This window comes from Lolium perenne, chromosome 5 (assembly GCF_019359855.2).
Source record: "Lolium perenne isolate Kyuss_39 chromosome 5, Kyuss_2.0, whole genome shotgun sequence".
In the NCBI taxonomy this organism is placed as follows: Eukaryota; Viridiplantae; Streptophyta; class Magnoliopsida; order Poales; family Poaceae; genus Lolium; species Lolium perenne.
In genome coordinates, this window is record NC_067248.2 from 59,648,094 (window position 1) to 59,669,297 (window position 21,204).

General features: G+C 43.2%; 1 protein-coding gene across 1 annotated transcript; it reads right to left on the reverse strand.

Annotated features, from left to right (window-relative positions):
* Positions 1 to 1,970: 1,970 nt before the first annotated feature.
* On the reverse strand, positions 1,971 to 3,371 carry LOC127303367 (putative F-box/LRR-repeat protein 9). The gene is made up of 2 exons (XM_051334110.1): positions 2,950 to 3,371; positions 1,971 to 2,601 (listed from the first exon to the last, which is right to left on the reverse strand). The coding sequence occupies exons 1-2, from the start codon at positions 3,369 to 3,371 to the stop codon at positions 1,971 to 1,973; spliced, it is 1,053 nt and encodes a 350-aa protein (XP_051190070.1).
* Between the last annotated feature and the right edge of the window lie 17,833 nt (positions 3,372 to 21,204).

Consider the following 21,204-nt stretch of genomic DNA (forward strand, 5'->3'; position numbering starts at 1 on the left):
TCATGATTGATGGCAACGGAGGTGCCAGAGCGCTGATCGTCGGCTTGATACACCTGGTTGAACTAGTTCTTGCATGTATGGGCCTCGTGACCCCAATACTTGCACATCTGACAACGGGGCCAAAAGCGGTCGTTGTAGTTGTTGTCGGCACCGCCATGATTGCCATTGTACCGCCACCACTGTTGCTAGCGCCACCGTTGCCATTGGCATAGTTTCCTTTCTGGCCACCGCCATAGTAACCGCCACCGTCGTCTCCTTGTTGTCCACCATTCAGGCAGCCTCCAGAGTGGTCGTTGTTGGTGTTGGTGTTGATGTGGAAGGGCCGCCCACCGCCACGACCGGAGTCACTGTATGAGGCACCGTGTCGAGCAACAACATTAGACGAAGTGGAGTAATCTCCGATCGACTAGCAAATTTTTCTCGTGGATTGCCTCACACGAGAGCATCATCGTGTAGAAGTCAAAGAGGGTCAGCAAGGTTGCGGCAATGTCGAGGACTGTGAGCGAGGCATGCAGCTCCTCGAACTAGGACCCGAGACCGATGACAATATAGTCGACCAGTTCATCATCGCTAATGGGGAAACCAACCATCGCTAAAGCATCGCCATATCCCTTCATGTTGTTGAAATACTCGGCAGCGGACAAGTCGTTCTTCTTCACCATACGCGAGGTTAGGCACCGTGAACCCTGCATCTCCTTCCCCGGTGGTGGTCATCATGGGTGGCGCGGCGCAACTCCCGTCAAGGAAGCCATACCAGCCCTGGCCTGCAATGTTGGGGACGACTTGAGTCTTCCATAGAAGGAAGTTTGTGCAATCGAGACACACGGTGATGTTGTTGATGTATGTGGTCGGCATGGTGTTGGAACTGGAAGCGCAGGAGATGAGAGCGCATGTGGTGGTGGAAAGCTGCAGCCCGGAGGTTGTCATCGCTCGCAGGCCCTAGGAGCGAAAACAACGCTATGATACCACGTTAAGAAAAACAAAAAAAGATTTTGTCGTATGACCCCGATCGGGTGTCTCTCTATTTATACAACAAGTGTAGATGCAAATCGTACACTTCTAAATTAAGGGTGTTTGGTTTTACTGAGAGAGCGGTAGGCCGTTGCCACCTGCATTCCCATGACAGTTAACAGCAAAAAGATAAGAGTTTCACCACATTCCCGTTGCAACTTCTAGGGATTCAGATATACACATATTTTCGATTTCTTGAATTTATTTGAAGATTCTTCTTTGATTGATCATTGGGATGTCTGAAATCATCGGAATTCCGCTTCAAATATGGTTCAGTCGGAAAGTCGGGTATAGTTTGACCAAAAACTAAACATTGAATCAACCAAAGCATTTTAGTCCATAGATGAACGCCTAATTTCTGCCCCAATAGGTATGTCGTTGGTTATTTTTAGTTGGGACGGGAGTAACTCGGAGTTTACCTGTTGTTCTACGACAGAGAGGATGATGGGCTTACAGCTCATCTATATGACTATATAAGAGCGTAGTAAAACAAAGTCACACAAAATATGTTCTAGCTTACCCGTAAAAGAAACATGTTCTAACTGGTATGAATGTGCCTAGAACTAAAATATGTCTGATACATCTATATTAATGATAACTAATATGGATTGGAGGAAGTACCAATAAAAAGAAATTGGTAAGATTTTCAGAGCAAAAAATGTACTCAGACAAGTAGATACAATGAACACTAAAGCGTAAGAAATGAGACAGAAAAGGTGACACGTATATTCCGGTTAAAATTAAGGTTAAGGTCACAAAGCGGAACAGAGATTGGTCACCGAGAAACAAATATGCACCTTTATACATGTGTAAATAACATAGGATGACGACCGGTCAGAACTATATTGTGCAGTCTTTGCATCGTTTCTACAACACACGTGTGCATACATGCGAGAAGGGAATAAGGCAGCATTATAATTAGGCACTCATGAGAAAATCCTCAAGTCTACACCATTGCATTAGCTCAAGTACCTGCGCATGCCCTTGACGTCAAGGGTCCTTTCATAGTCGTCAAGATTGGCGGCGTCGATTTCGTCACCAAGGTAGGAATAGAGAGAAAGATCATGGTAATCGTCATAGTCGTAGTCACTCAGTTGGCCATATGACATTGGTGAAACGCAGTCGCAATCGCAAGGTTCAGATGGCGGGAAGTACTCATGGTAATCCATGATGATATGGGCGCACTTCACTGTTAGGTTGCCATCCATGCTGATGTTCCAGCAATCTCGAATGCACAAATACTTTAGATTGGGACAGTTGTCGACGATGGCTGCCAAGCCTTGGTTACCGAGATTGTCATCGACGAGCTTCAAGGAACGTAGCCCACGCATCCTTGCGATCGCGAAAGCTTTTCTATTGTCGGCAGACCCCTTGATGCGATAAGAGCAACAACTGATTTCGTGGGTAAGTTCGAAGTGCGTCAGGCATGGGCACGCTTTTGCGATGAGTTGGAGGGCTTCCTCATTGCAATAACAGTTAACAAGCGTGAGGTACTCAAGCAGAGGAAACTTCTTTATTGCGTTCGCAAATCCTCCTCCGCGGAAGATGCGATAGCAACCCGTGAGATCAAGGCTCTTGAGGAAAGGCGCCCTGCAAGATAAAATTAATTTATAATATGCCACTAATTCAAAGATCTACCTAGCTTTTCCGTTCAGAACAAAATTGATGGAATCTTTTTTTCTTTCAAGTGAGCCAGTAAAAGCGCAGAATTGAAAACGTGAAGGGTAGCAGTTCCAACATTTCATAGCTAAGGTTCAATCGACTGTCTGAATATTTGCACGGGAAGTCGGAAAGTAATTGTTCTTTCTGTCTATTATTGTACTGTACTACCCAAACAAGTCTAGGCTGTATGATAATCCTCTAATTTGGCCTAAAAACATATTCCGCTACAGAAGAGTAATAGTACATAGGTTGATTAAGAAGAAGAAAATATGTTACCGCTGAGCGAGGAGCATGAAGAGGCGGTCGTCGAGATGCTCGCCGGAGAAGCTTCGGCACTGCCCCGCGCTGAGCCGCAAGGCAGACCTCATGATGTTTTCGAGCGTGGCCCGGTGGGTGAAGGGCGGGACCTTGGGCAGCCAGCGCACGTTGATGTACCGCCATAGCTCGGGCTCCTCCCTTGCGGCGCGGCGCCAGGAGCGGCACACCTCCGCCACGCCACCCAGCAGGAGCTCAGGAAGGCGCAGCTTGTGCAGGACGCACGAGATGGAGTCCGCCGGCAGCTCCGCCCAGTCCCGCTCCCACGGCTTCCACGGCTCCGGCATGCAGTTGAACACCGAGACGTGGAACGTCGGGGATTTCCTTGCTCGCCCCCTTCGGACTCGGTTACGCCGAGCGGCCGGCGGCGGCGGCGGCGGCATCGCGATCGCGATGTGGAGCGTTAAATCGATGGAGGCAATGGCTTGGGTTCTTTTTTCTTCCACACTTTCGGGGGTTTATGGAGAGTGGTAAGTCGGTGCCTGGCCCAGGACTGCGTCTTGATTGATTTCTATAACACTGCTAGACGAATGGGCCTTGGCGAGCTATCTGTGCCATTCAACGTTTTTTCCGTGCGGCCTCGATCTGATGAGTCAAAAAAAAAAAAAAAAAAAAACCTCGCTCCAAAGAGGAGTTACGGCATCTCTCACGGGCCCGATGACAAATAGACGTTAAAAGTGACCACGCGTACATGCATTTTCGCGTCTGTTCGGGTCGAGTATGTCCAGCGGGCCGATCTAATTTTTTCTTGGTATTCTTAAGGTCGGTATTGCCGGTTTAACGTCTCGTTGAGGCCTCCGCTAGCGATTACCGCGCGTGGGGCAGTGGTTCCCGCGGCAAGCGGCTTTCGCGCGATCGCCGTTTTCCGCCCCATCATACATATATATGGTCAACGCCGACGGGTGAGAAGGGCCCCAATACCATAGAAATCATCCATGGCCGAGCACAGCTGCACCTGGGCTCACCTTGTTGAGATGGCCCGCCGTGCCTACCCAGATGATCCGTACCTTGCCGCCATCCACGCAGCGGAGGCGTTCGCGGAGGAGGCGACGACCGCAGGCCAACCAGTTGTAGGTGGATGCGGAAGTGGAGGTGGCGGAGGCTGCGCAGGCCAGGGATGAGGCGGAGGCGGAGGCGGAGGCGGAGGAGTCGGCGGCGACCATGTTCCACCTCTAGGAGGAGCTCGCGGAGGTCAGAGCCGACCTGAAGGCGGCCCTGGCCGTTGACGTTGTCATCCACGCCGTCGACGACGAGGATGACGACAACATTGGCTTCCTTTCCAGCGACGGGGTGAGCGAGGGTGCAAGTGTCGCGTAGCCAGCGCTGCTCACGTCGTTCTAGATCCTCCCAGATGACGCCGGTCCCGTCAGGCTCCGACGACGGTTTTTTTGTTCTCTGCCAAGATCAATTTGATGCTCTTCTAGTCTTCTTCTCTACTCCTGCGAGTTGGATTGATATGAAATAGATGTGGAGATTAGTCCTAGCTTACCTTAAAAAATGGAAGGTGTCGCTTAAGGATCTGTGTTGAAACGAGATGAACTTTTCATGGATCTTTTGGTGGCAAATCTCAAAGCTCCGCTGATGCTGGAAGCAATGTGAAGTGCAGTACCTTTGATTGGATCTCATCCTGGACTCCGGCGATAAATATGGTGCATTGGAGGCAACCTGAGCATCCTGAGGAGGATGAGTTTCATGTCATGTTGTGATGCCTCCTTGTGCTTTCATGTCGTGTTGTGATGCTTCCTTCTGCTTTCGGTGTGGTGACGTGTTGCCTGTAGTCTCTAGTGTTATAACTTATGGGCCCGTTTAGTAGGTTGGACCGATTTCTTGTCGAGATGAGAGTGTCTGCGCGTTGAGAACGGGCCATGGGCCAGGCCACTCGTTTGGCAGTCTATGCAGAATATTTTGGCCCAGCAGAAACGAAGGCTCAGTCTGTTTGCTTTCAGCTTAAGCCTCATCATTTATCCCCATGCTGACCTTACCTCCCACCTCCTTACCTATCATAAAGTTTGACGTCGCTGTCATGAAACCTGGCACCACGCCGGTGCATGGAAAGACCACCATGCCACTCTCGCCGACGATGGCCAAGGCGGCGTACGCAAGACTAGGTTGAATATGATAGGCCAAAGCTTTCGGTGTAGCACAACAAGAACGTCGCCACCATGACATACCATCACCATCACCACCATGACACCTCCGGTCACGCGTCGACGAACAACATCATGACACCGCCGTTCACGCCACTCAGAAGCATTACAATATCGCCGACGACGTTGCCGAACACCACCATGACACCGCGCGAACACGAAGACAAACACCAACATGACACCGCCGTTCATGCCCGTCACAAGCATCACCATGTCGCCGAGCATGAAGCTGAATACCACCATAACATCGCCGGTTATGGCGATCATAAGCATCACCAGGTCGTCGACCACGAAGACGAACATGACCATGCCGCCACCACCATGGATTATCACGGCTCACTTCCCATCTATTATCACCACATCGCCGTCCATGAAAATGGCAAGCCAGAAGTTGAGCAAAAGTACTACGTATAGATTACAATATATTTGTGAGTCATTTATTTATCAGTGTATGTACACCGAAACAAAAACCTGTCAACATGAAAGTCATACGCTGTACAACTTAATGGATGTAATCTAACCGAGTAGGTAAAGGCGGAGCTACATAAAATGCACATTCATCAGGGTAAAATATATTTTTCTTTGTAATAATGCTAAAAATTGAACCTGTGCATCACCGTGTATCATGTAAAATGCACTTAGGTGAATCAGGGTTGATATCAGTTTGGCTCTGTCCATGCGAGTGTGCCCATAGTATCTATCAGTCACACGGATGAACAAATCTCACTCTTGAGACATACACCTCAGCCTACCCCTTCTGAATACTCGTGAATACCTTTATGATCACCGAGTTACGGTGTGACGGTTGATGCACTCAAAGCAGCCTCCAGTGATAGTGATTAAATATGATCGGTACGTCTAAGGATTATGTTAGTATGCTTTCATAATTATCGTAGCGGTGAACTTTGTGACTTGATCGCGTTACAATATTTATATATTGGGTATATCCATTATACCATTCACCCAAATATATGATCCCATTGTCAATTGACATAAATGTCCATGACTGGGAAACCTCGATCATCGAATGACCACAATGAGCCAGTTCGCATATATGTAAACCTTCTCAGGATGGCACGCTAGTAGAGACCAAACCTTTGAGCCGGATAGCAGAACCGTGTGAGGACAAAGGACTATAACTGTCTCTAGCAGGTCGCTACTAGTGTTTGTTTACATACCAAATACCACACATGGACCAATGTTTCCGACTGATACTGAAAGTGCATAGAGCCTCCCTATGGACTAATGGTTGCATTGAGTTATATGTCTATGAGTTGTCCATAAGGCGATGCTTGAATGATTAGTTGGCTTCAAGGTTGCAATACGAAGAAATGAGGTGCAAGTTCAAGATGAGTCAACTCGAGAAGCTCATATGCTTGAAGCTTGCCATTCAATTCATATGTGCTCATGGATATGTAAAGATGCACTGAAGAAGAAGCTCTCCTATAGTGGATTATGGGGGAGCAATCCGCAAGACATCAAACTAGTACAATCAAGAACGGCGTTCCATTCTTGTTGCGGTCAAGATCATCATTATCGAACTAAAGTGGAATGCGCAAGGTTAAAGTTTGCTCTTGATAGGGTTTCTTCTTATCGGTCGCGTGGTTTAGTTGGGAGACCGGTTTATAGGCTAAGTGTCGTACTAGCAAGGGGCTCTCAAGTGAGTAACTCGATCGTACCATTCAGAGTGCGGTCAAACATTTCCATCCTTGCATCATCTTTCTTTGTTGTTATTTGTATTTTATCCATGTGGTGTTTTAGAGCTTGTGTTTATTTCCATGACAATCTCTAGTTCATCAAAAACGGATTTCGCGTATATCACTTGTTGCGTTTTTGAGTTGGGTGGTTTTCTCGGTTTCTTGTATTGAGGGGTTGTCCCTCTTAAATTCTTATAAAATCACCCCACTAGTTTCCATATTTTCAGTTTTTATGGGGTAGCTCTTGTCGTCCTCTTTTCAACAAAATTGGTTTCGTCTCATTTGGAATTTCCAATCTCAATTTATTTGCATTTCAGGTTTGAGTTCAAAAGAAAAAAAAGGGGAGAACATTTTTTCGGCCGGTACTACCGCCCGCGCTACCGGGCTCACTACCGCCCGCGCTACCGGGCTCACTACCGCCCACCTAGCCCAGCTCCCAGTAACCCCTGGCCTCCTAAATCCTTTTTTCCGGTACCAAAACCGGTACCATGCTCGGAGGTACCGACCTCACCCGCGCGTGGCCACCAAGCTACCTCCTCGCCCCACACGACGCTGCCTCGCGCCCCGCTCGACCAAGTAGCACGCACCCACGCTGGGCCCCGCCCACGACGCTGGCACGCGCGTTGTCGTGGCTTGCTCCCGCAGCACCCGCACGCCCCGCTCCCTCCTGGCCCCACGCTGGCCCCCGCGCGCAGCGTCGCTTTGGCCGCCACCCTCCCACGCTCGCTCGTCCCTGGCTCCCGCTCGCTCGCTGAGCCACGCTGCGGCCAGGCTTTCCCTTGCTCGCTCGACCGGGCCCCCGGCCAGCCCAGCTTCTTTTTTTTTGCTGTTTCTAGATGTTTTTTATCAGGCCAACGGCCAGATATTTGGTACCCCTATAAAAAGCCTTTTTCTCTCTCTTTGGCACTACTTCTTCTTCAACCTCTTTCTCTCCACCATTGTTGCATCTTGAGAGCTCTGATAACCCACATGTATAGGGGATCGCAACAGTCTTCGAGGGAAGTAAAACCCAAATTTATTGATTCGACACAAGGGGAGGTAAAGAATACTTATAAGCCTTAACAACTGAGTTGTCAATTCAGCTACACCTGGAAAAGCACTAGTAACAGGGGTGATGTGAAAGCAGCAGTAATATGAGAGCAGTAGTAACAGTAACACAGCAGCAGTAGCAGTAATATGAGAGCAATGGCACCAGAAAATAGTTGATACTACTTCCAATGACATGTAGAACGAGTATATGATTATGCGAGATGGACCGGGGTTCCCAACTATCTACACTAGTGGTAACTCTCCAATAACAAGTGTTGGGTGAACAAATTACAGTTGGGCAATTGATAGGATTGAAATAGCATTAAGACAGAACATCAAGATTATTAATCATGTAGGCATGTTTTCCATATATAGTCATACGTGCTCGCAATGGGAAACTTGAACAACATCTTTTGTCCTACCAGCCGGTGGCAGCCGGGCCTCTAGGGAATCTACTGGAAATTAAGGTACTCCTTTTAATAGAGCACCGGAGCAAAGCATTAACACTTGGTGAAAACATGTGATCCTCACACCTACGCCTTCCCCTCCGGTTGTCCCAGTTGCTGTCACTCTGGGGCCTCGGGTTCCGGACATAGACATGTGCAAACAACTTGTAGATACAATCTAAGCAATAAGTATAGAGCTTAAATCTAAGATCATGCCACTCGGGCCCTAGTGACAAGCATTAAGCATAACAAGATTGCAGCAACAATAACTTCACAAACTTTATAGATAGACTAATCATAATGTAACAATCCATCAGATCCCAACAAATGCAACACCGATTACATCAGATGAATCTCAATCATGTAAGGCAGCTCATGAGATCATTGTATTGAAGTACATGGGGGAGAGAATACCAACTAGCTACAGCTAGAACCCGTAGTCCATGGGGGAACTACTCACGGAGCATGATGGAGGCGGTGGCGTTGATGGAGATGGCTTCCGGGGGCACTTCCCCGTCCCGGCAGGGTGCCGGAACAGAGACTTCTGTCCCCCGAATTGGAGTTTCGCGATGGCGGCGGCGCCCCTGGAGTCTTTCTGGAGTTTCGTCAATTTTGTCTTGCGTTTTTAGGTCGAAAGGGGTTTTATAGGCGAAGAGGCGACGCAGGAGGGCACCCGGGGCCCCCTCACCATAGGCTGGCGCGGCCAGGCCTGGGGCCACGCCGCCTTATGGTCTGGTGGCCCTCTGGCCCCTCTCCGACTCTCCTTCGGGGTTCTGGATGCTTCCGGGAAAAATAAGGTATTGGGTCTTCATTTCGTCGAATTCCGAGAATATTGCCCGAACAACATTTCTGGAACCAAAAACAACAGAAAATAGGAACTGGCACTGTGGCATCTTGTTAATAGGTTAGTTCCGGAAAACGCATAAAAACATTATAAAGTGTGAGCAAAACATGTAGGTATTGTCATAAAACAAGCATGGAACATCAGAAATTATGGATACGTTGGAGACGTATCAGCATCCCCAAGCTTAGTTCCTACTCGCCCTCGAGTAGGTAAACGATAAAAAGAATAATTTCTGAAGTGACATGCTCCCAACATAATCTTAATCATACTATTGCAAAGCATATGAGATGAATGCAGTGACTCAAGGCAATGATCTATAGTTGCTAACAAATAGATAACATATAGCAAAACTTTTCATGAATAGTACTTTCAAGACAAGCATCAAAAGTCTTGCATAAGAGTTAACTCATAAAGAAATAAATTCAAAGTAAAGGCATCGAAGCAACACAAAGGAAGATATAAGTTTCAGCAGTTGCTTTCAACTTTCAACATGCATATCTCATGGATGATTGTCAACACAAAGTAATATGATGAATGCAAATAAGCAAGTATGTAAGAATCAATGCACAGTTGACACAAGTGTTTGCTTCTAAGATGGAAGGAAGTAGGTAAACTGACTCAACATAAAGTAGAAGAAAGGCCCTTCGCAGAGGGAAGCAGGGATTAAATCATGTGCTAGAGCTTTTCAAGTTTTGAAATCATATAGAGAGCATAAAAGTAAAATTTTGAGGTGTTTGTTGTTGTCAACGAATGGTAGTGGGCACTCTAACTACCTCATCAACCAGACTTTCAAGAGCGGCTCCCATGAAGGACATTATTTCTACCAGCAAGGTAGATCATCCCTCTTCTCTTTTGTTTACACATGTATTTTAGTTTTATTTATGGTTGACACTCCTCCCAAACTTTTGCTTACACAAGCCATGGCTAACCGAATCCTCGGGTGCCTTCCAACATTCACATACCATGGAGGAGTGTCTATTTGCAAAATTAAGTTGCTTACTGATAGATCAGGGCAAAACACGTGAAGAGAATTATTAATGAAGGTTAATTAATTGGGGCTGGGAACCCCATTGCCAGCTCTTTTTGCAAAATTATTGGATAAGCGGATGAAGCCACTACTCCATTGTTGAGAGTCTGTCAGAAGTAAATGACAAGATCGAAAGATAAAACACCACATACTTCCTCATGAGCTATAAAACATTGACACAAATAAGAGATAATAGCTTTTGAATTGTTTAAAGGTAGCACATGAAGTATTTACTTGGAATGGCAGGAAATACCACATAGTAGGTAGATATGGTGGACACAAATGGCATAGGTTTTGGCTCAAGGTTTTGGATGCACGAGAAGCATTTCCTCTCAGACAAGGCTTTGGCTAGCAAGGTTGTTTGAAGCAAACACAAGTATAAACCGGTACAGCAAAACTTACATAAGAACAAATTGCAAGCATTATAAAACTATACACTGTCTTCCTTGTTGCTCAAACACTTTTACCAGAAAATATCTAGACCTTAGAGAGACCAATCATGCAAACCAATTTCAACAAGTTCTACGGTAGTTCTCCACTAATAATAGGTTTAAACTACATGATGCAAGAGAAACATGATCTACTTGAGAGCTCAAAACAATTGCCAAGTATCAAATTATCCAAGACAATATGAAGCATTTTCTGTTTCCAACCAAATAACAATAAGTGCAGCGGTTTTCAACTCCGCCATGAACATTAAAATAAAGCGAAGAACACCAGTGTTCATATGAAAAAGCGGAGCGTGTCTCTCTCCCACACAAGGATTGCTAGGATCCGAATTTATTCAAACACAAACAAAAATAAGACGCTCCAAGTAAAGCACATATGATGTGACCGAATAAAAATATAGTTTCAATAGAAGAAACCTGATAAGTTGATGAAGAAGGGGATGCCTTGGGCATCCCCAAGCTTAGACGCTTGAGTCTCCTTGAAATATGCAGGGATGAACCACAGGGGCATCCCCAAGCTTAGACTTTTCACTCTTCTTGATCACATATCATCCTTCTCTCTTGACCCTTGAAAACTTCCTTCACACCAAACTTCTCATAAACTTCATTAGAGGGGTTAGTACTCAAAAAACTTTAATCCACTTTAGCCCTGTAGTGACACATTGCAAGAACTCAATAAAACATTAGCTACAGCTCTCCACGTCTAGAAAGCCTCACTTAAAGTCCACAAGAGACAATGCAAAAAACAGAGACAGAATCTGCCAAAACAGAACAACCAGTAAACACGAATTTTTACGAGGTACTTCCGTTGCTCAAATCAGAAAACTCAAAACTAATGAAAGTTGCGTACATATCTGAGGATCACGCACGTAAATTTGCAGATTTTTTTGAGTTTCCTACAGAGAAATCTGCCCAGATTCGTAACAGATAGAAATCTGTTTCTGCGCAGAAATCCAAATCTAGTATCAACCTTCTATTAGAGACTTCACTTGGTACAACATTGCAATAAAATAAAGATAAGGAGAGGTTGCTACAGTAGTAACAACTTCCAAGACACAACAAAACAGTAGCAAAATAAACACATGCGTTATCTCCCAAGAAGTGCTTTCTTTATAGCCATTAAGATGGGCTCGGCAATTTTAATGATGCTCACATAAGGGTGAGAGTTGAAGCAAAAAAGAGAATCAAAAAGCAAGTTCAAAACACATTTAAGTCTAACCCACTTCCTATGCATAGAAATCTTGTACACAAATAAATTCATGAAGAACAAAGTGACAAGCATAAGAACATAAAACAAGAGTAACTTCAAAAGTTTCAGCATATAGAGAGGTGTTTTAGTACCATGAAAATTTCTACAACCATATTTTCCTCTCTCATAATAATTTTCAGTAGCTTCATGGATAAACACAACAATATAACTATCACATAAAGCATGCTTTTCATGATTCATAAACACATAATTTTTATCAAGCTCAGAAATAATAGGATTAAAACTTTCAAACCCACTTTTATCAATAATATAACAAGATGATTGATCAATCTCAAAAGATATGGGACTCATAGATAAAGTCAAGATTTCTCCAATCCCATTTTCATTAGTAGCACAATTAATATTATCAAGTAACATAGGACCATCATCAAGAGATTTATCATAAACATTTGCTAAGCAAAACTCTTTAGTACCATGCATTTCGACATCAGGCACAAACAAAGCATTATAATAAGATTTATCAAAGTAGCATGGATTATCATGAATGACAGTAGCATAATTATTCTCACAAGTTTTACTCATAGGGAATATTTCAAGAGAATCCACATGAACATAACATTCATCCTCTTTCGGTAAGCATGGAGGACAATCAAATAGTGTAAGAGATAAAGAGTTACTCTCATTAGAAGGTTGGCATGGGTATCTAATCCATTCCTCCTCCTTTTGTTCATCACTCTCCTCTTCTTTTTCATCCAATGAGTTTTCAGGTTCATCAATTTCCTCCTCTTTTTCATCCAATGAGCTTTCAGGTTCATCAATTTCTTCTTCCACAGGTTCCTGCAAATTGTGAGTGCATTCTTGTGCATTAATGAGTCTCTCTTTATAATCAATGATATAAGGATTATTGCTGTAACTTTCTATGTAAAAATTAAGGATAGAAGAGACATAATCTTTAAGGTCCTTATAAACAGTACAAGTTTCATAATTTTTAGACATGAATGATTCTATCTCAGAGGCTCCCATAAATAAGACAAATTGTTCTACCTCTTCGAACCCAAAATGAATATAGCTATTCCAATTATAGTTCTGAATTAAAATTTCCTCACTAAAGCCACATTGAAATTTAAGATGTTTAGTATCCTGTTCAGAGCAACAGTTTATATCATGGCGTTTAAGCAAGATTTTAGCAATTGTATTTAATTTTTCTATCACAGCACTCATAACTTTCCCTTTTCTTGATTCTCTATAATTATTATATAATTCTATAAGCTCCAAATAGGTTGTAGGTTCTCCCATAATAGCAGTTTTTAATTTTTAGGTTTTTCAAATTTTTACGGATTTTTGGGTATATAGGGAAAATAAAACAAGACAAAAACAAACTAGGCAAAAGTAAACTAAGCAAAATTAAACTAGACAGAAATAAACTAAGCACAAATAAACTAGACAAAAGTAAACTAGCAAGACAAAATAAAATAAAAGCAGAGAGAGAGGTAGAGTGTACTCCCCAGGTGAACTTATGAGTAGAGCTATGCCTCCCCGGCAACGGCGCCAGGAAATAGTCTCGATAACCCACAAGTATAGGGGATCGCAACAGTCTTCGAGGGAAGTAAAACACAAATTTATTGATTCGACACAAGGGGAGGTAAAGAATACTTATAAGTCTTAACAACTGAGTTGTCAATTCAGCTGCACCTGGAAAAGCACTAGTATCAGCGGTGATGTGAAAGCAGCAGTAATATGAGAGCAGTAGTAACAGTAACACAGCAGCAGTAGCAGTAATATGAGAGCAATGGCACCAGAAAATAGTTGATACTACTTCCAATGACATGTAGAACGAGTATATGATTATGCGAGATGGATCGGGGTTCCCAACTATCTACACTAGTGGTAACTCTCCAATAACAAGTGTTGGGTGAACAAATTATAGTTGGGCAATTGATAGGATTGAAATAGCATTAAGACAGAACATCAAGATTATTAATCATGTAGGCATGTTTTCCATATATAGTCATACGTGCTCGCAATGAGAAACTTGTACAACATCTTTTGTCCTACAAGCCGGTGGCAGCCAAGCCTCTAGGGAATCTACTGGAAATTAAGGTACTCCTTTTAATAGAGCACCGGAGCAAAGCATTAACACTTGGTGAAAACATGTGATCCTCACACCTACGCCTTCCCCTCCGGTTGTCCCAGTTGCTGTCACTCTGGGGCCTCGGGTTCCGGACATAGACATGTGCAAACAACTTGTAGATACAATCTAAGCAATAAGTATAGACCTTAAATCTAAGATCATGCCACTCGGGCCCTAGTGACAAGCATTAAGCATAACAAGATTGCAGCAACAATAACTTCACAAACTTTATAGATAGACTAATCATAATGTAACAATCCATCGGATCCCAATAAACACAACACCGATTACATCAGATGAATCTCAATCATGTAAGGCAGCTCATGAGATCATTGTATTGAAGTACATGGGGGAGAGAATACCAACTAGCTACAGCTAGAACCCGTAGTCCATGGGGGAACTACTCACGGAGCATGATGGAGGCGGTGGCGTTGATGGAGATGGCTTCCGGGGGCACTTCCCCGTCCCGGCAGGGTGCCGGAACAGAGACTTTTGTCCCCCGAATTGGAGTTTCGCGATGGCGGCGGCGCCCCTGGAGTCTTTCTGGAGTTTCGTCAATTTTGTCTTGCGTTTTTAGGTCGAAAGGGGTTTTAGGCGAAGAGGCGACGCAGGAGGGCACCCGGGGCCCCCTCACCATAGGCTGGCGCGGCTAGGCCTGGGGCCGTGCCGCCTTATGGTCTGTTGGCCCTCTGGCCCCTCTCCGACTCTCCTTCGGTGTTCTGGATGCTTCCGGGAAAAATAAGGTATTGGGTCTTCGTTTCGTCGAATTCCGAGAATATTGCCCGAACAGCCTTTCTGGAACCAAAAACAACAGAAAACAGGAACTGGCACTGTGGCATCTTGTTAATAGGTTAGTTCCGGAAAACGCATAAAAACATTATAAAGTGTGAGCAAAACATGTAGGTATTGTCATAAAACAAGCATGGAACATCAGAAATTATGGATACGTTGGAGACGTATCAAGCTCCACCTCTCCCCAATCGCTCCATGATTCTTGCTCAAATTTGAGAAACAAAGAGAGGAGGTCTAGATCTATATTTGCACCAATCAAATCCCCCTCTTTGTGTGGGAATCCCTAGATCTAGATCTTGGAGAGAAATTTTGTGTTCCTCTTCTTATTTTGTTCTTCCTCTCTTATTCCCCCAATAGCTTGAGTAGCTTTGTTGGAATTTGAGAGTGAAGGATCTGGGCATCTTTGTGGTGTTCTTGCCATTGCATTTGGTGCATCAGTTTGACTTCTCCGCGGTGATACGTGGAGGTGAAAGTTCGTGAGATATTCTCTTCGGGAGCTTGTTCCCGGAGCTTGTTCCTCTTTGGTCTTTGGACCCTAGACGGCTTAGTGGTCTTTGTGGTCTTTGTGGTGTTCTTGGGGACTCCAATTAAGTTGTGGAGACTCTTCAAAGGCAAGGCCTTTGTGGCAATTTATTGGGAGCCTCCAATTAAGTTGTGGAGATAGCCCCAAGCTTTGTGCGGGTCCGGTGACCACCCTAAGGTTCCATAGTGGATGGAGGACATCCCTTTTGGTGGGAATTCTCGAGGAGAATATGGTGGCCCTCGTGCATTTGGAGTGACTTGTCCTCCACACCTCTCCAACGGAGAGTAGCACTCGCAAGAGTGTGAACTTCGGGATTGATACGTCTCCAACGTATCGATAATTTCTTATGTTCCATGCTACTTTATTGATGATACCTACATGTTTTATGCACATTATATGTAATATTTATGCATTTTCTGGAACTAACCTATTAACAAGATGCCGAAGAGCCGATTCTTTGTTTTGCTGTTTTTGGTTTCAGAAATCCTAGTAAAGAAATATTCTCGGAATTGGACGAAACTTTCGCCCAGGGTCCTATTTTTGCACGAAGCTTCCAGAAGACCGAAGACCTAACGAAGTGGGGCCACGAGGCGGCCAGGAGGGAGGCCGGCGCGGCCCAGGCCCTGGCCGCGCCGACCTACCCCCTGGGCCCCTCGTGTGGCCCCCCGCGTTGACCTTCCGCCTACTTAAAGCTTCCGTCGCGAAACCCCCAGTACCGAGAGCCACGATACGGAAAACCTTACAGAGACGCCGCCGCCGCGAATCCCATCTCGGGGGATTCTGGAGATCGCCTCCGGCACCCTGCCGGAGAGGGGATTCATCTCCCGGAGGACTCTACACCGCCATGGTCGCCTCCGGAGTGATGAGTGAGTAGTTCACCCCTGGACCATGGGTCCATAGCAGTAGCTAGATGGTCGTCTTCTCCTTGTTGTGCTTCATTGTTGGATCTTGTGAGCTGCCTAACATGATCAAGATCATCTATATGTAATTCTATATGTTGTGTTTGTCGGGATCCGATGGATAGAGAGTACTATGATTATGGTGATTATCAATCTATTGTTCATGTGTTGTTTATGATCTTGCATGCTCTCCGTTATTAGTAGAGGCTCTGGCCAAGTTTTTACTCTTAACTCCAAGAGGGAGTATTTATGCTCGATAGTGGGTTCATGCCTCCATTGAATGCAGGACGATGTGTGAAAGTTCTAAGGTTGTGGATGTGCTGTTGCCACTAGGGATAAAACATTGATGCTATGTCTAAGGATGTAGTTGTTGATTACATTACGCACCATACTTAATGCAATTGTCCATTTGCTTTGCAACTTAATACCGGAGGGTTCGGATGATAACTTTGAAGGTGGACTTTTTAGGCATAGATGCAGTTGGATGGCGGTCTATGTACTTTGTCGTAATGCCCAATTAAATCTCACTATATTTATCATATCATGTATATGCATTGTTATGCCTTTCTCTATTTTTCAATTGCCCGACTGTAATTTGTTCACCCAACATGCTTTTATCTTATGGGAGAGACACCTCTAGTGAACTGTGGACCCCGGTCCTATTCTTTACATAGCATACAATCTACTGCAATTGTGTTTACTGTTTTCTTTGCAAACATCTTCCACTCGATACGTTTAATCCTTTGTTACAGCAAGCCGGTGAGATTGACAACCTCACTGTTTCGTTGGGACAAAGTACTTGGGTTGTGTTGTGCAGGTTCCGCGTTGGCACCGGAATCCCTGGTGTTGCGCCGCATCACATTTCGCGACCATCAACCTTCAACGTGCTTCTTGGCTCCTACTGGTTCGATTAAACCTTGGTTTCATACTGAGGGAAACTTGCTTCTATACGCATCATACCTTCCACTTGGGGTTCCCAACGGACGTGTGCATCTACGCGTATCAAGCTAAATTTCTGGCGCCGTTGCCGGGGAGATCAAGACACGCTGCAAGGGGAGTCTCCACTTCTCAATCTCTTTACTTTGTTTTTGTCTTGCTTTATTTTATTTACTGCTTTGTTTGCTGCACTAAATCAAAACACAAAAAAATTAGTTGCTAGTTTTACTTTATTTACTATCTTGCTCTCCATATCAAAAACACACAAAAATTAGTTACTTGCATTTATTTTATCTAGTTTGTTTTATTTACCGTTGCTAAAATGAATACCCCTGAAAATACCAAATTGTGTGACTTCACAAATGCAAATAATAATGATTTCCTATGCACACCTATTGCTCCACCTGCTACTACAGCAGAATTCTTTGAAATTAAACCTGCTTTACTAAACCTTGTCATGAGAGAACAATTTTCTGGTGCTAGTTCTGATGATGCTGCTGCCCATCTCAATAATTTTGTTGAACTTTGTGAAATGCAAAAGTATAAAGATGTAGATGGTGATATTATTAAATTGAAAGTGTTTCCTTTCTCATTAAGAGGAAGAGCTAAAGATTGGTTGCTATCTTTGCCTAAGAATAGTATTGATTCATGGACTAAATGCAAGGATGCTTTTATTGGTAGATATTATCCTCCCGCTAAAATTATATCTTTGAGAAGTAGCATAATGAATTTTAAACAATTAGATACTGAACATGTTGCTCAAGCTTGGGAGAGAATGAAAACTTTGGTAAAGAATTGCCCAACCCATGGACTGACTACTTGGATGATTATCCAAACCTTCTATGCAGGACTAAATTTTTCTTCGCGGAATTTATTGGATTCAGCTGCTGGAGGTACCTTTATGTCCATTACATTGGGGGCGGCTACAAAACTTCTTGATGATATGATGATAAATTACTCTGAATGGCACACGGAAAGAGCTCCACAAGGTAAGAAGGTAAATTCTGTTGAGGAAACCTCTTCCTTGAGTGATAAGATTGATGTGATTATGTCTATGCTTGTGAATGGTAGATCTAATGTAGATCCAAATAATGTTCCTTTAGCCTCATTGGTTGCTCAAGAAGAAAATGTTGATGTGAATTTCATTAAAAATAATAATTTCAACAACAATGCTTATAGGAACAACTCTGGTAATAACTATAGGCCATATCCTTCTGCTAATGGTAATGGTTATGGTAATTCTTATGGGAATTCTTACAATAATAATAGGAGTGTACCCTCCGGTCTTGAAGCTATGCTTAAAGAATTTATTAGTACACAAACTGCTTTTAACAAATCTGTTGAGGAAAAGCTTGATAAAATTGATACTATTGCTTCTAGAGTTGATAGGCTTGCCTCTGATGTAAATCTTTTAAAATTGAAAGTTATGCCTAATAATGATATTGATAATAAGATCACTACTACAGCAAATGCCATCCAAGTTAGAATTAATGAGAATATAAGATTAATGGCTGAACTGCGTGCTAGGTGGGATAGAGAAGAAAATGAAAAACTAGCTAAAGAGAATAATGTAGCTAAAGTTTGGACTATTACCACCACTAGTAATGCTAATTCTTCACATGTTGCTGCACCTCCTACTATCAATGGTAAAATAATTGGTGTTGGCAATGTTTCTACTCCTAGTGCAAAGCGTACAAAAGCTGCCTGAAATTGCTAAAGCTCATTAAACTGCTTGTGATAAAACTGCTGAAATTTTTTCCAACCTTGGGAATAATGATCCCATTGCTGTAGCTCATAATGATTTAGATTTTGATGATTGCCACATCTCTGAAGTTATAAAGTTCTTACAAAAACTTGCTAAAAGTCCTAATGCTAGTGCTATAAATTTAGCCTTTACAAAACATATTACAAATGCTCTCATAAAAGCTAGAGAAGAGAAACTAAAACTTGAAACTTCTATTCCTAGAAAGTTAGAAGATGGTTGGGAGCCCATCATTAAAATGAAATTCAATGACTTTGAATGTAATGCTTTATGTGATCTTGGTGCAAGTATTTCTGTTATGCCTAAAAAGATTTATGATATGCTTGACTTGCCACCATTGAAGAATTGTTATTTGGATGTTAATCTTGCTGATAATGTCAAAAAGAAACCTTTGGGGAGGATTGATAATGTGCACATTACGGTTAACAATAACCTTGTCCCCGTTGATTTTGTTGTCTTGGATATCGAATGCAATGCATCTTGTCCAATTGTGTTGGGAAGACCTTTTCTTCGAACTGTTGGTGCTGTTATTGATATGAGGGAAGGTAATATTAAATATCAATTTCCTCTCAAGAAAGGTATGGAACACTTCCCTAGAAAGATAATGAAGTTGCCTTTTGATTCTATTATTAGAACAAGCTATGATGTTGATGCTTCTACTCTCGATGTTACTTGATTTGCACTTTCTGCGCCTAGCTGAAAGGCGTTAAAGAAAAGCGCTTATGGGAGACAACCCATGTTTTTACCTACAGCAATTTTTTGTTTTGTTGAGTCTTGGAAGTTGTTTACTACTGTAGCAACCTCTCCTTATCAAGTTTTTGTGCCAAGTAAAGTTTCTATGTCAAAGTTGATGTTATATTTGGGATCGCTGCGCAGAAACAGCATTGCTGTCTGTCACGAATCTGGGCACAATTCTCTGTAGAAAATTCGAAAAAATCTTCCAATTTACGAGCGTGATCCTCAGATATGTACGCAACTTTCATTAGTTTTGAGTTTTTCCATTTGAGCAAGTCTGGTGCCATTTCTAAATTCGTCTTTACGGACTGTTCTGTTTTGACAGATTCTGCCTTTTGTTTCGCATTGCCTCTTTTGCTATGTTGGATTTATTTCTTTGATCCACTAATGTCCAGTACCATTATGCAATGTCCAGAAGTGAAAATAATGATTGTGTCACCTCTGAATGAGTGAATTATTAATTGTGCACTAACCCTCTAATGAGTTTGCTTGAAGTTTGGTGTGAAGGAAGTTTTCAAGGGTCAAGAGAGGAGAATGATATACTATGATCAAGAGGAGTGAAAGCTCTAAGCTTGGGGATGCCCCCGTGGTTCACCCCTGCATATTTTAAGAAGACTCAAGCGTCTAAGCTTGGGGATGCCCAAGGCATCCCCTTCTTCATCGACAACATCATCAGGTTCCTCCCCTGAAACTATATTTTTATTCAATCACATCTTGTGTTCTTTACTTGGAGCGTCGGTTTGTTTTTGTTTTTGTTTTTGTTTGAATAAGATGGATCCTAGCATTCACTTTGTGGGAGAGAGACACGCTCCGCTGTTGCATATGGACACATGTGTCCTTAGGCTTTACTCATAATGTTCATGGCGAAGTTTCTTCTTCGTTAAATTGTTATATGGTTGGAATTGGAAAATGCTACATGTAGTAATTCTAAAAATGTCTTGGATAATGTGATACTTGGCAATTGTTGTGCTCATGTTTAAGCTCTTGCATCATATGCTTTGCACCCATTAATTAAGAAATACATAGAGCTTGCTAAAATTTGATTTGCATATTTGGTCTCTCTAAGGTCTAGATAATATCTAGTATTGAGTTTTGAACAACAAGGAAGACAGTGTAGAGTCTTATAATGTTTACAATATGTCTTTTATGTGAGTTTTGCTGCACTTGTTCATCCTTGAGTTTGCTTCAAATAACCTTGCTAGCCTAAACCTTGTATCGAGAGGGAATACTTCTCATGCATCCAAAATACTTGAGCCAACTACTATGCCATTTGTGTCCACCATACCTACCTACTACATGGTATTTCTCCGCCATTCCAAAGTAAATTGCTTGAGTGCTACCTTTAAAATTCCATCATTCACCTTTGCAATATATAGCTCATGGGACAAAATAGCCTTAAAAACTATCGTAGTATTGAATATGTACTTATGCACTTTATATTTTATTAAGTTGCTTGTTGTGCGATAACCATGCTTCTGGGGAACGCCATCAACTATTGTTGAATATCATGTGAGTTGCTATGCATGTCCGTCTTGTCTGAAGGATCTATCATTTTAGTGGTTGGAGCATGCAAAATTGTTAGAGAAGAA

What these genes read in the sequence shown, in the direction of transcription:
- LOC127303367 (XM_051334110.1), bottom strand. Translation starts at nt 3,371, where the DNA reads ATGCCGCCGCCGCCGCCGCCGGCCGCTCGGCGTAACCGAGTCCGAAGG. An exon ending in TTCATGCTCCTCGCTCAGCG is followed by an intron (nt 2,602 to 2,949) that starts GTAACATATTTT and finishes TTTATCTTGCAG; the next exon opens with GGCGCCTTTCCTCAAGAGCC.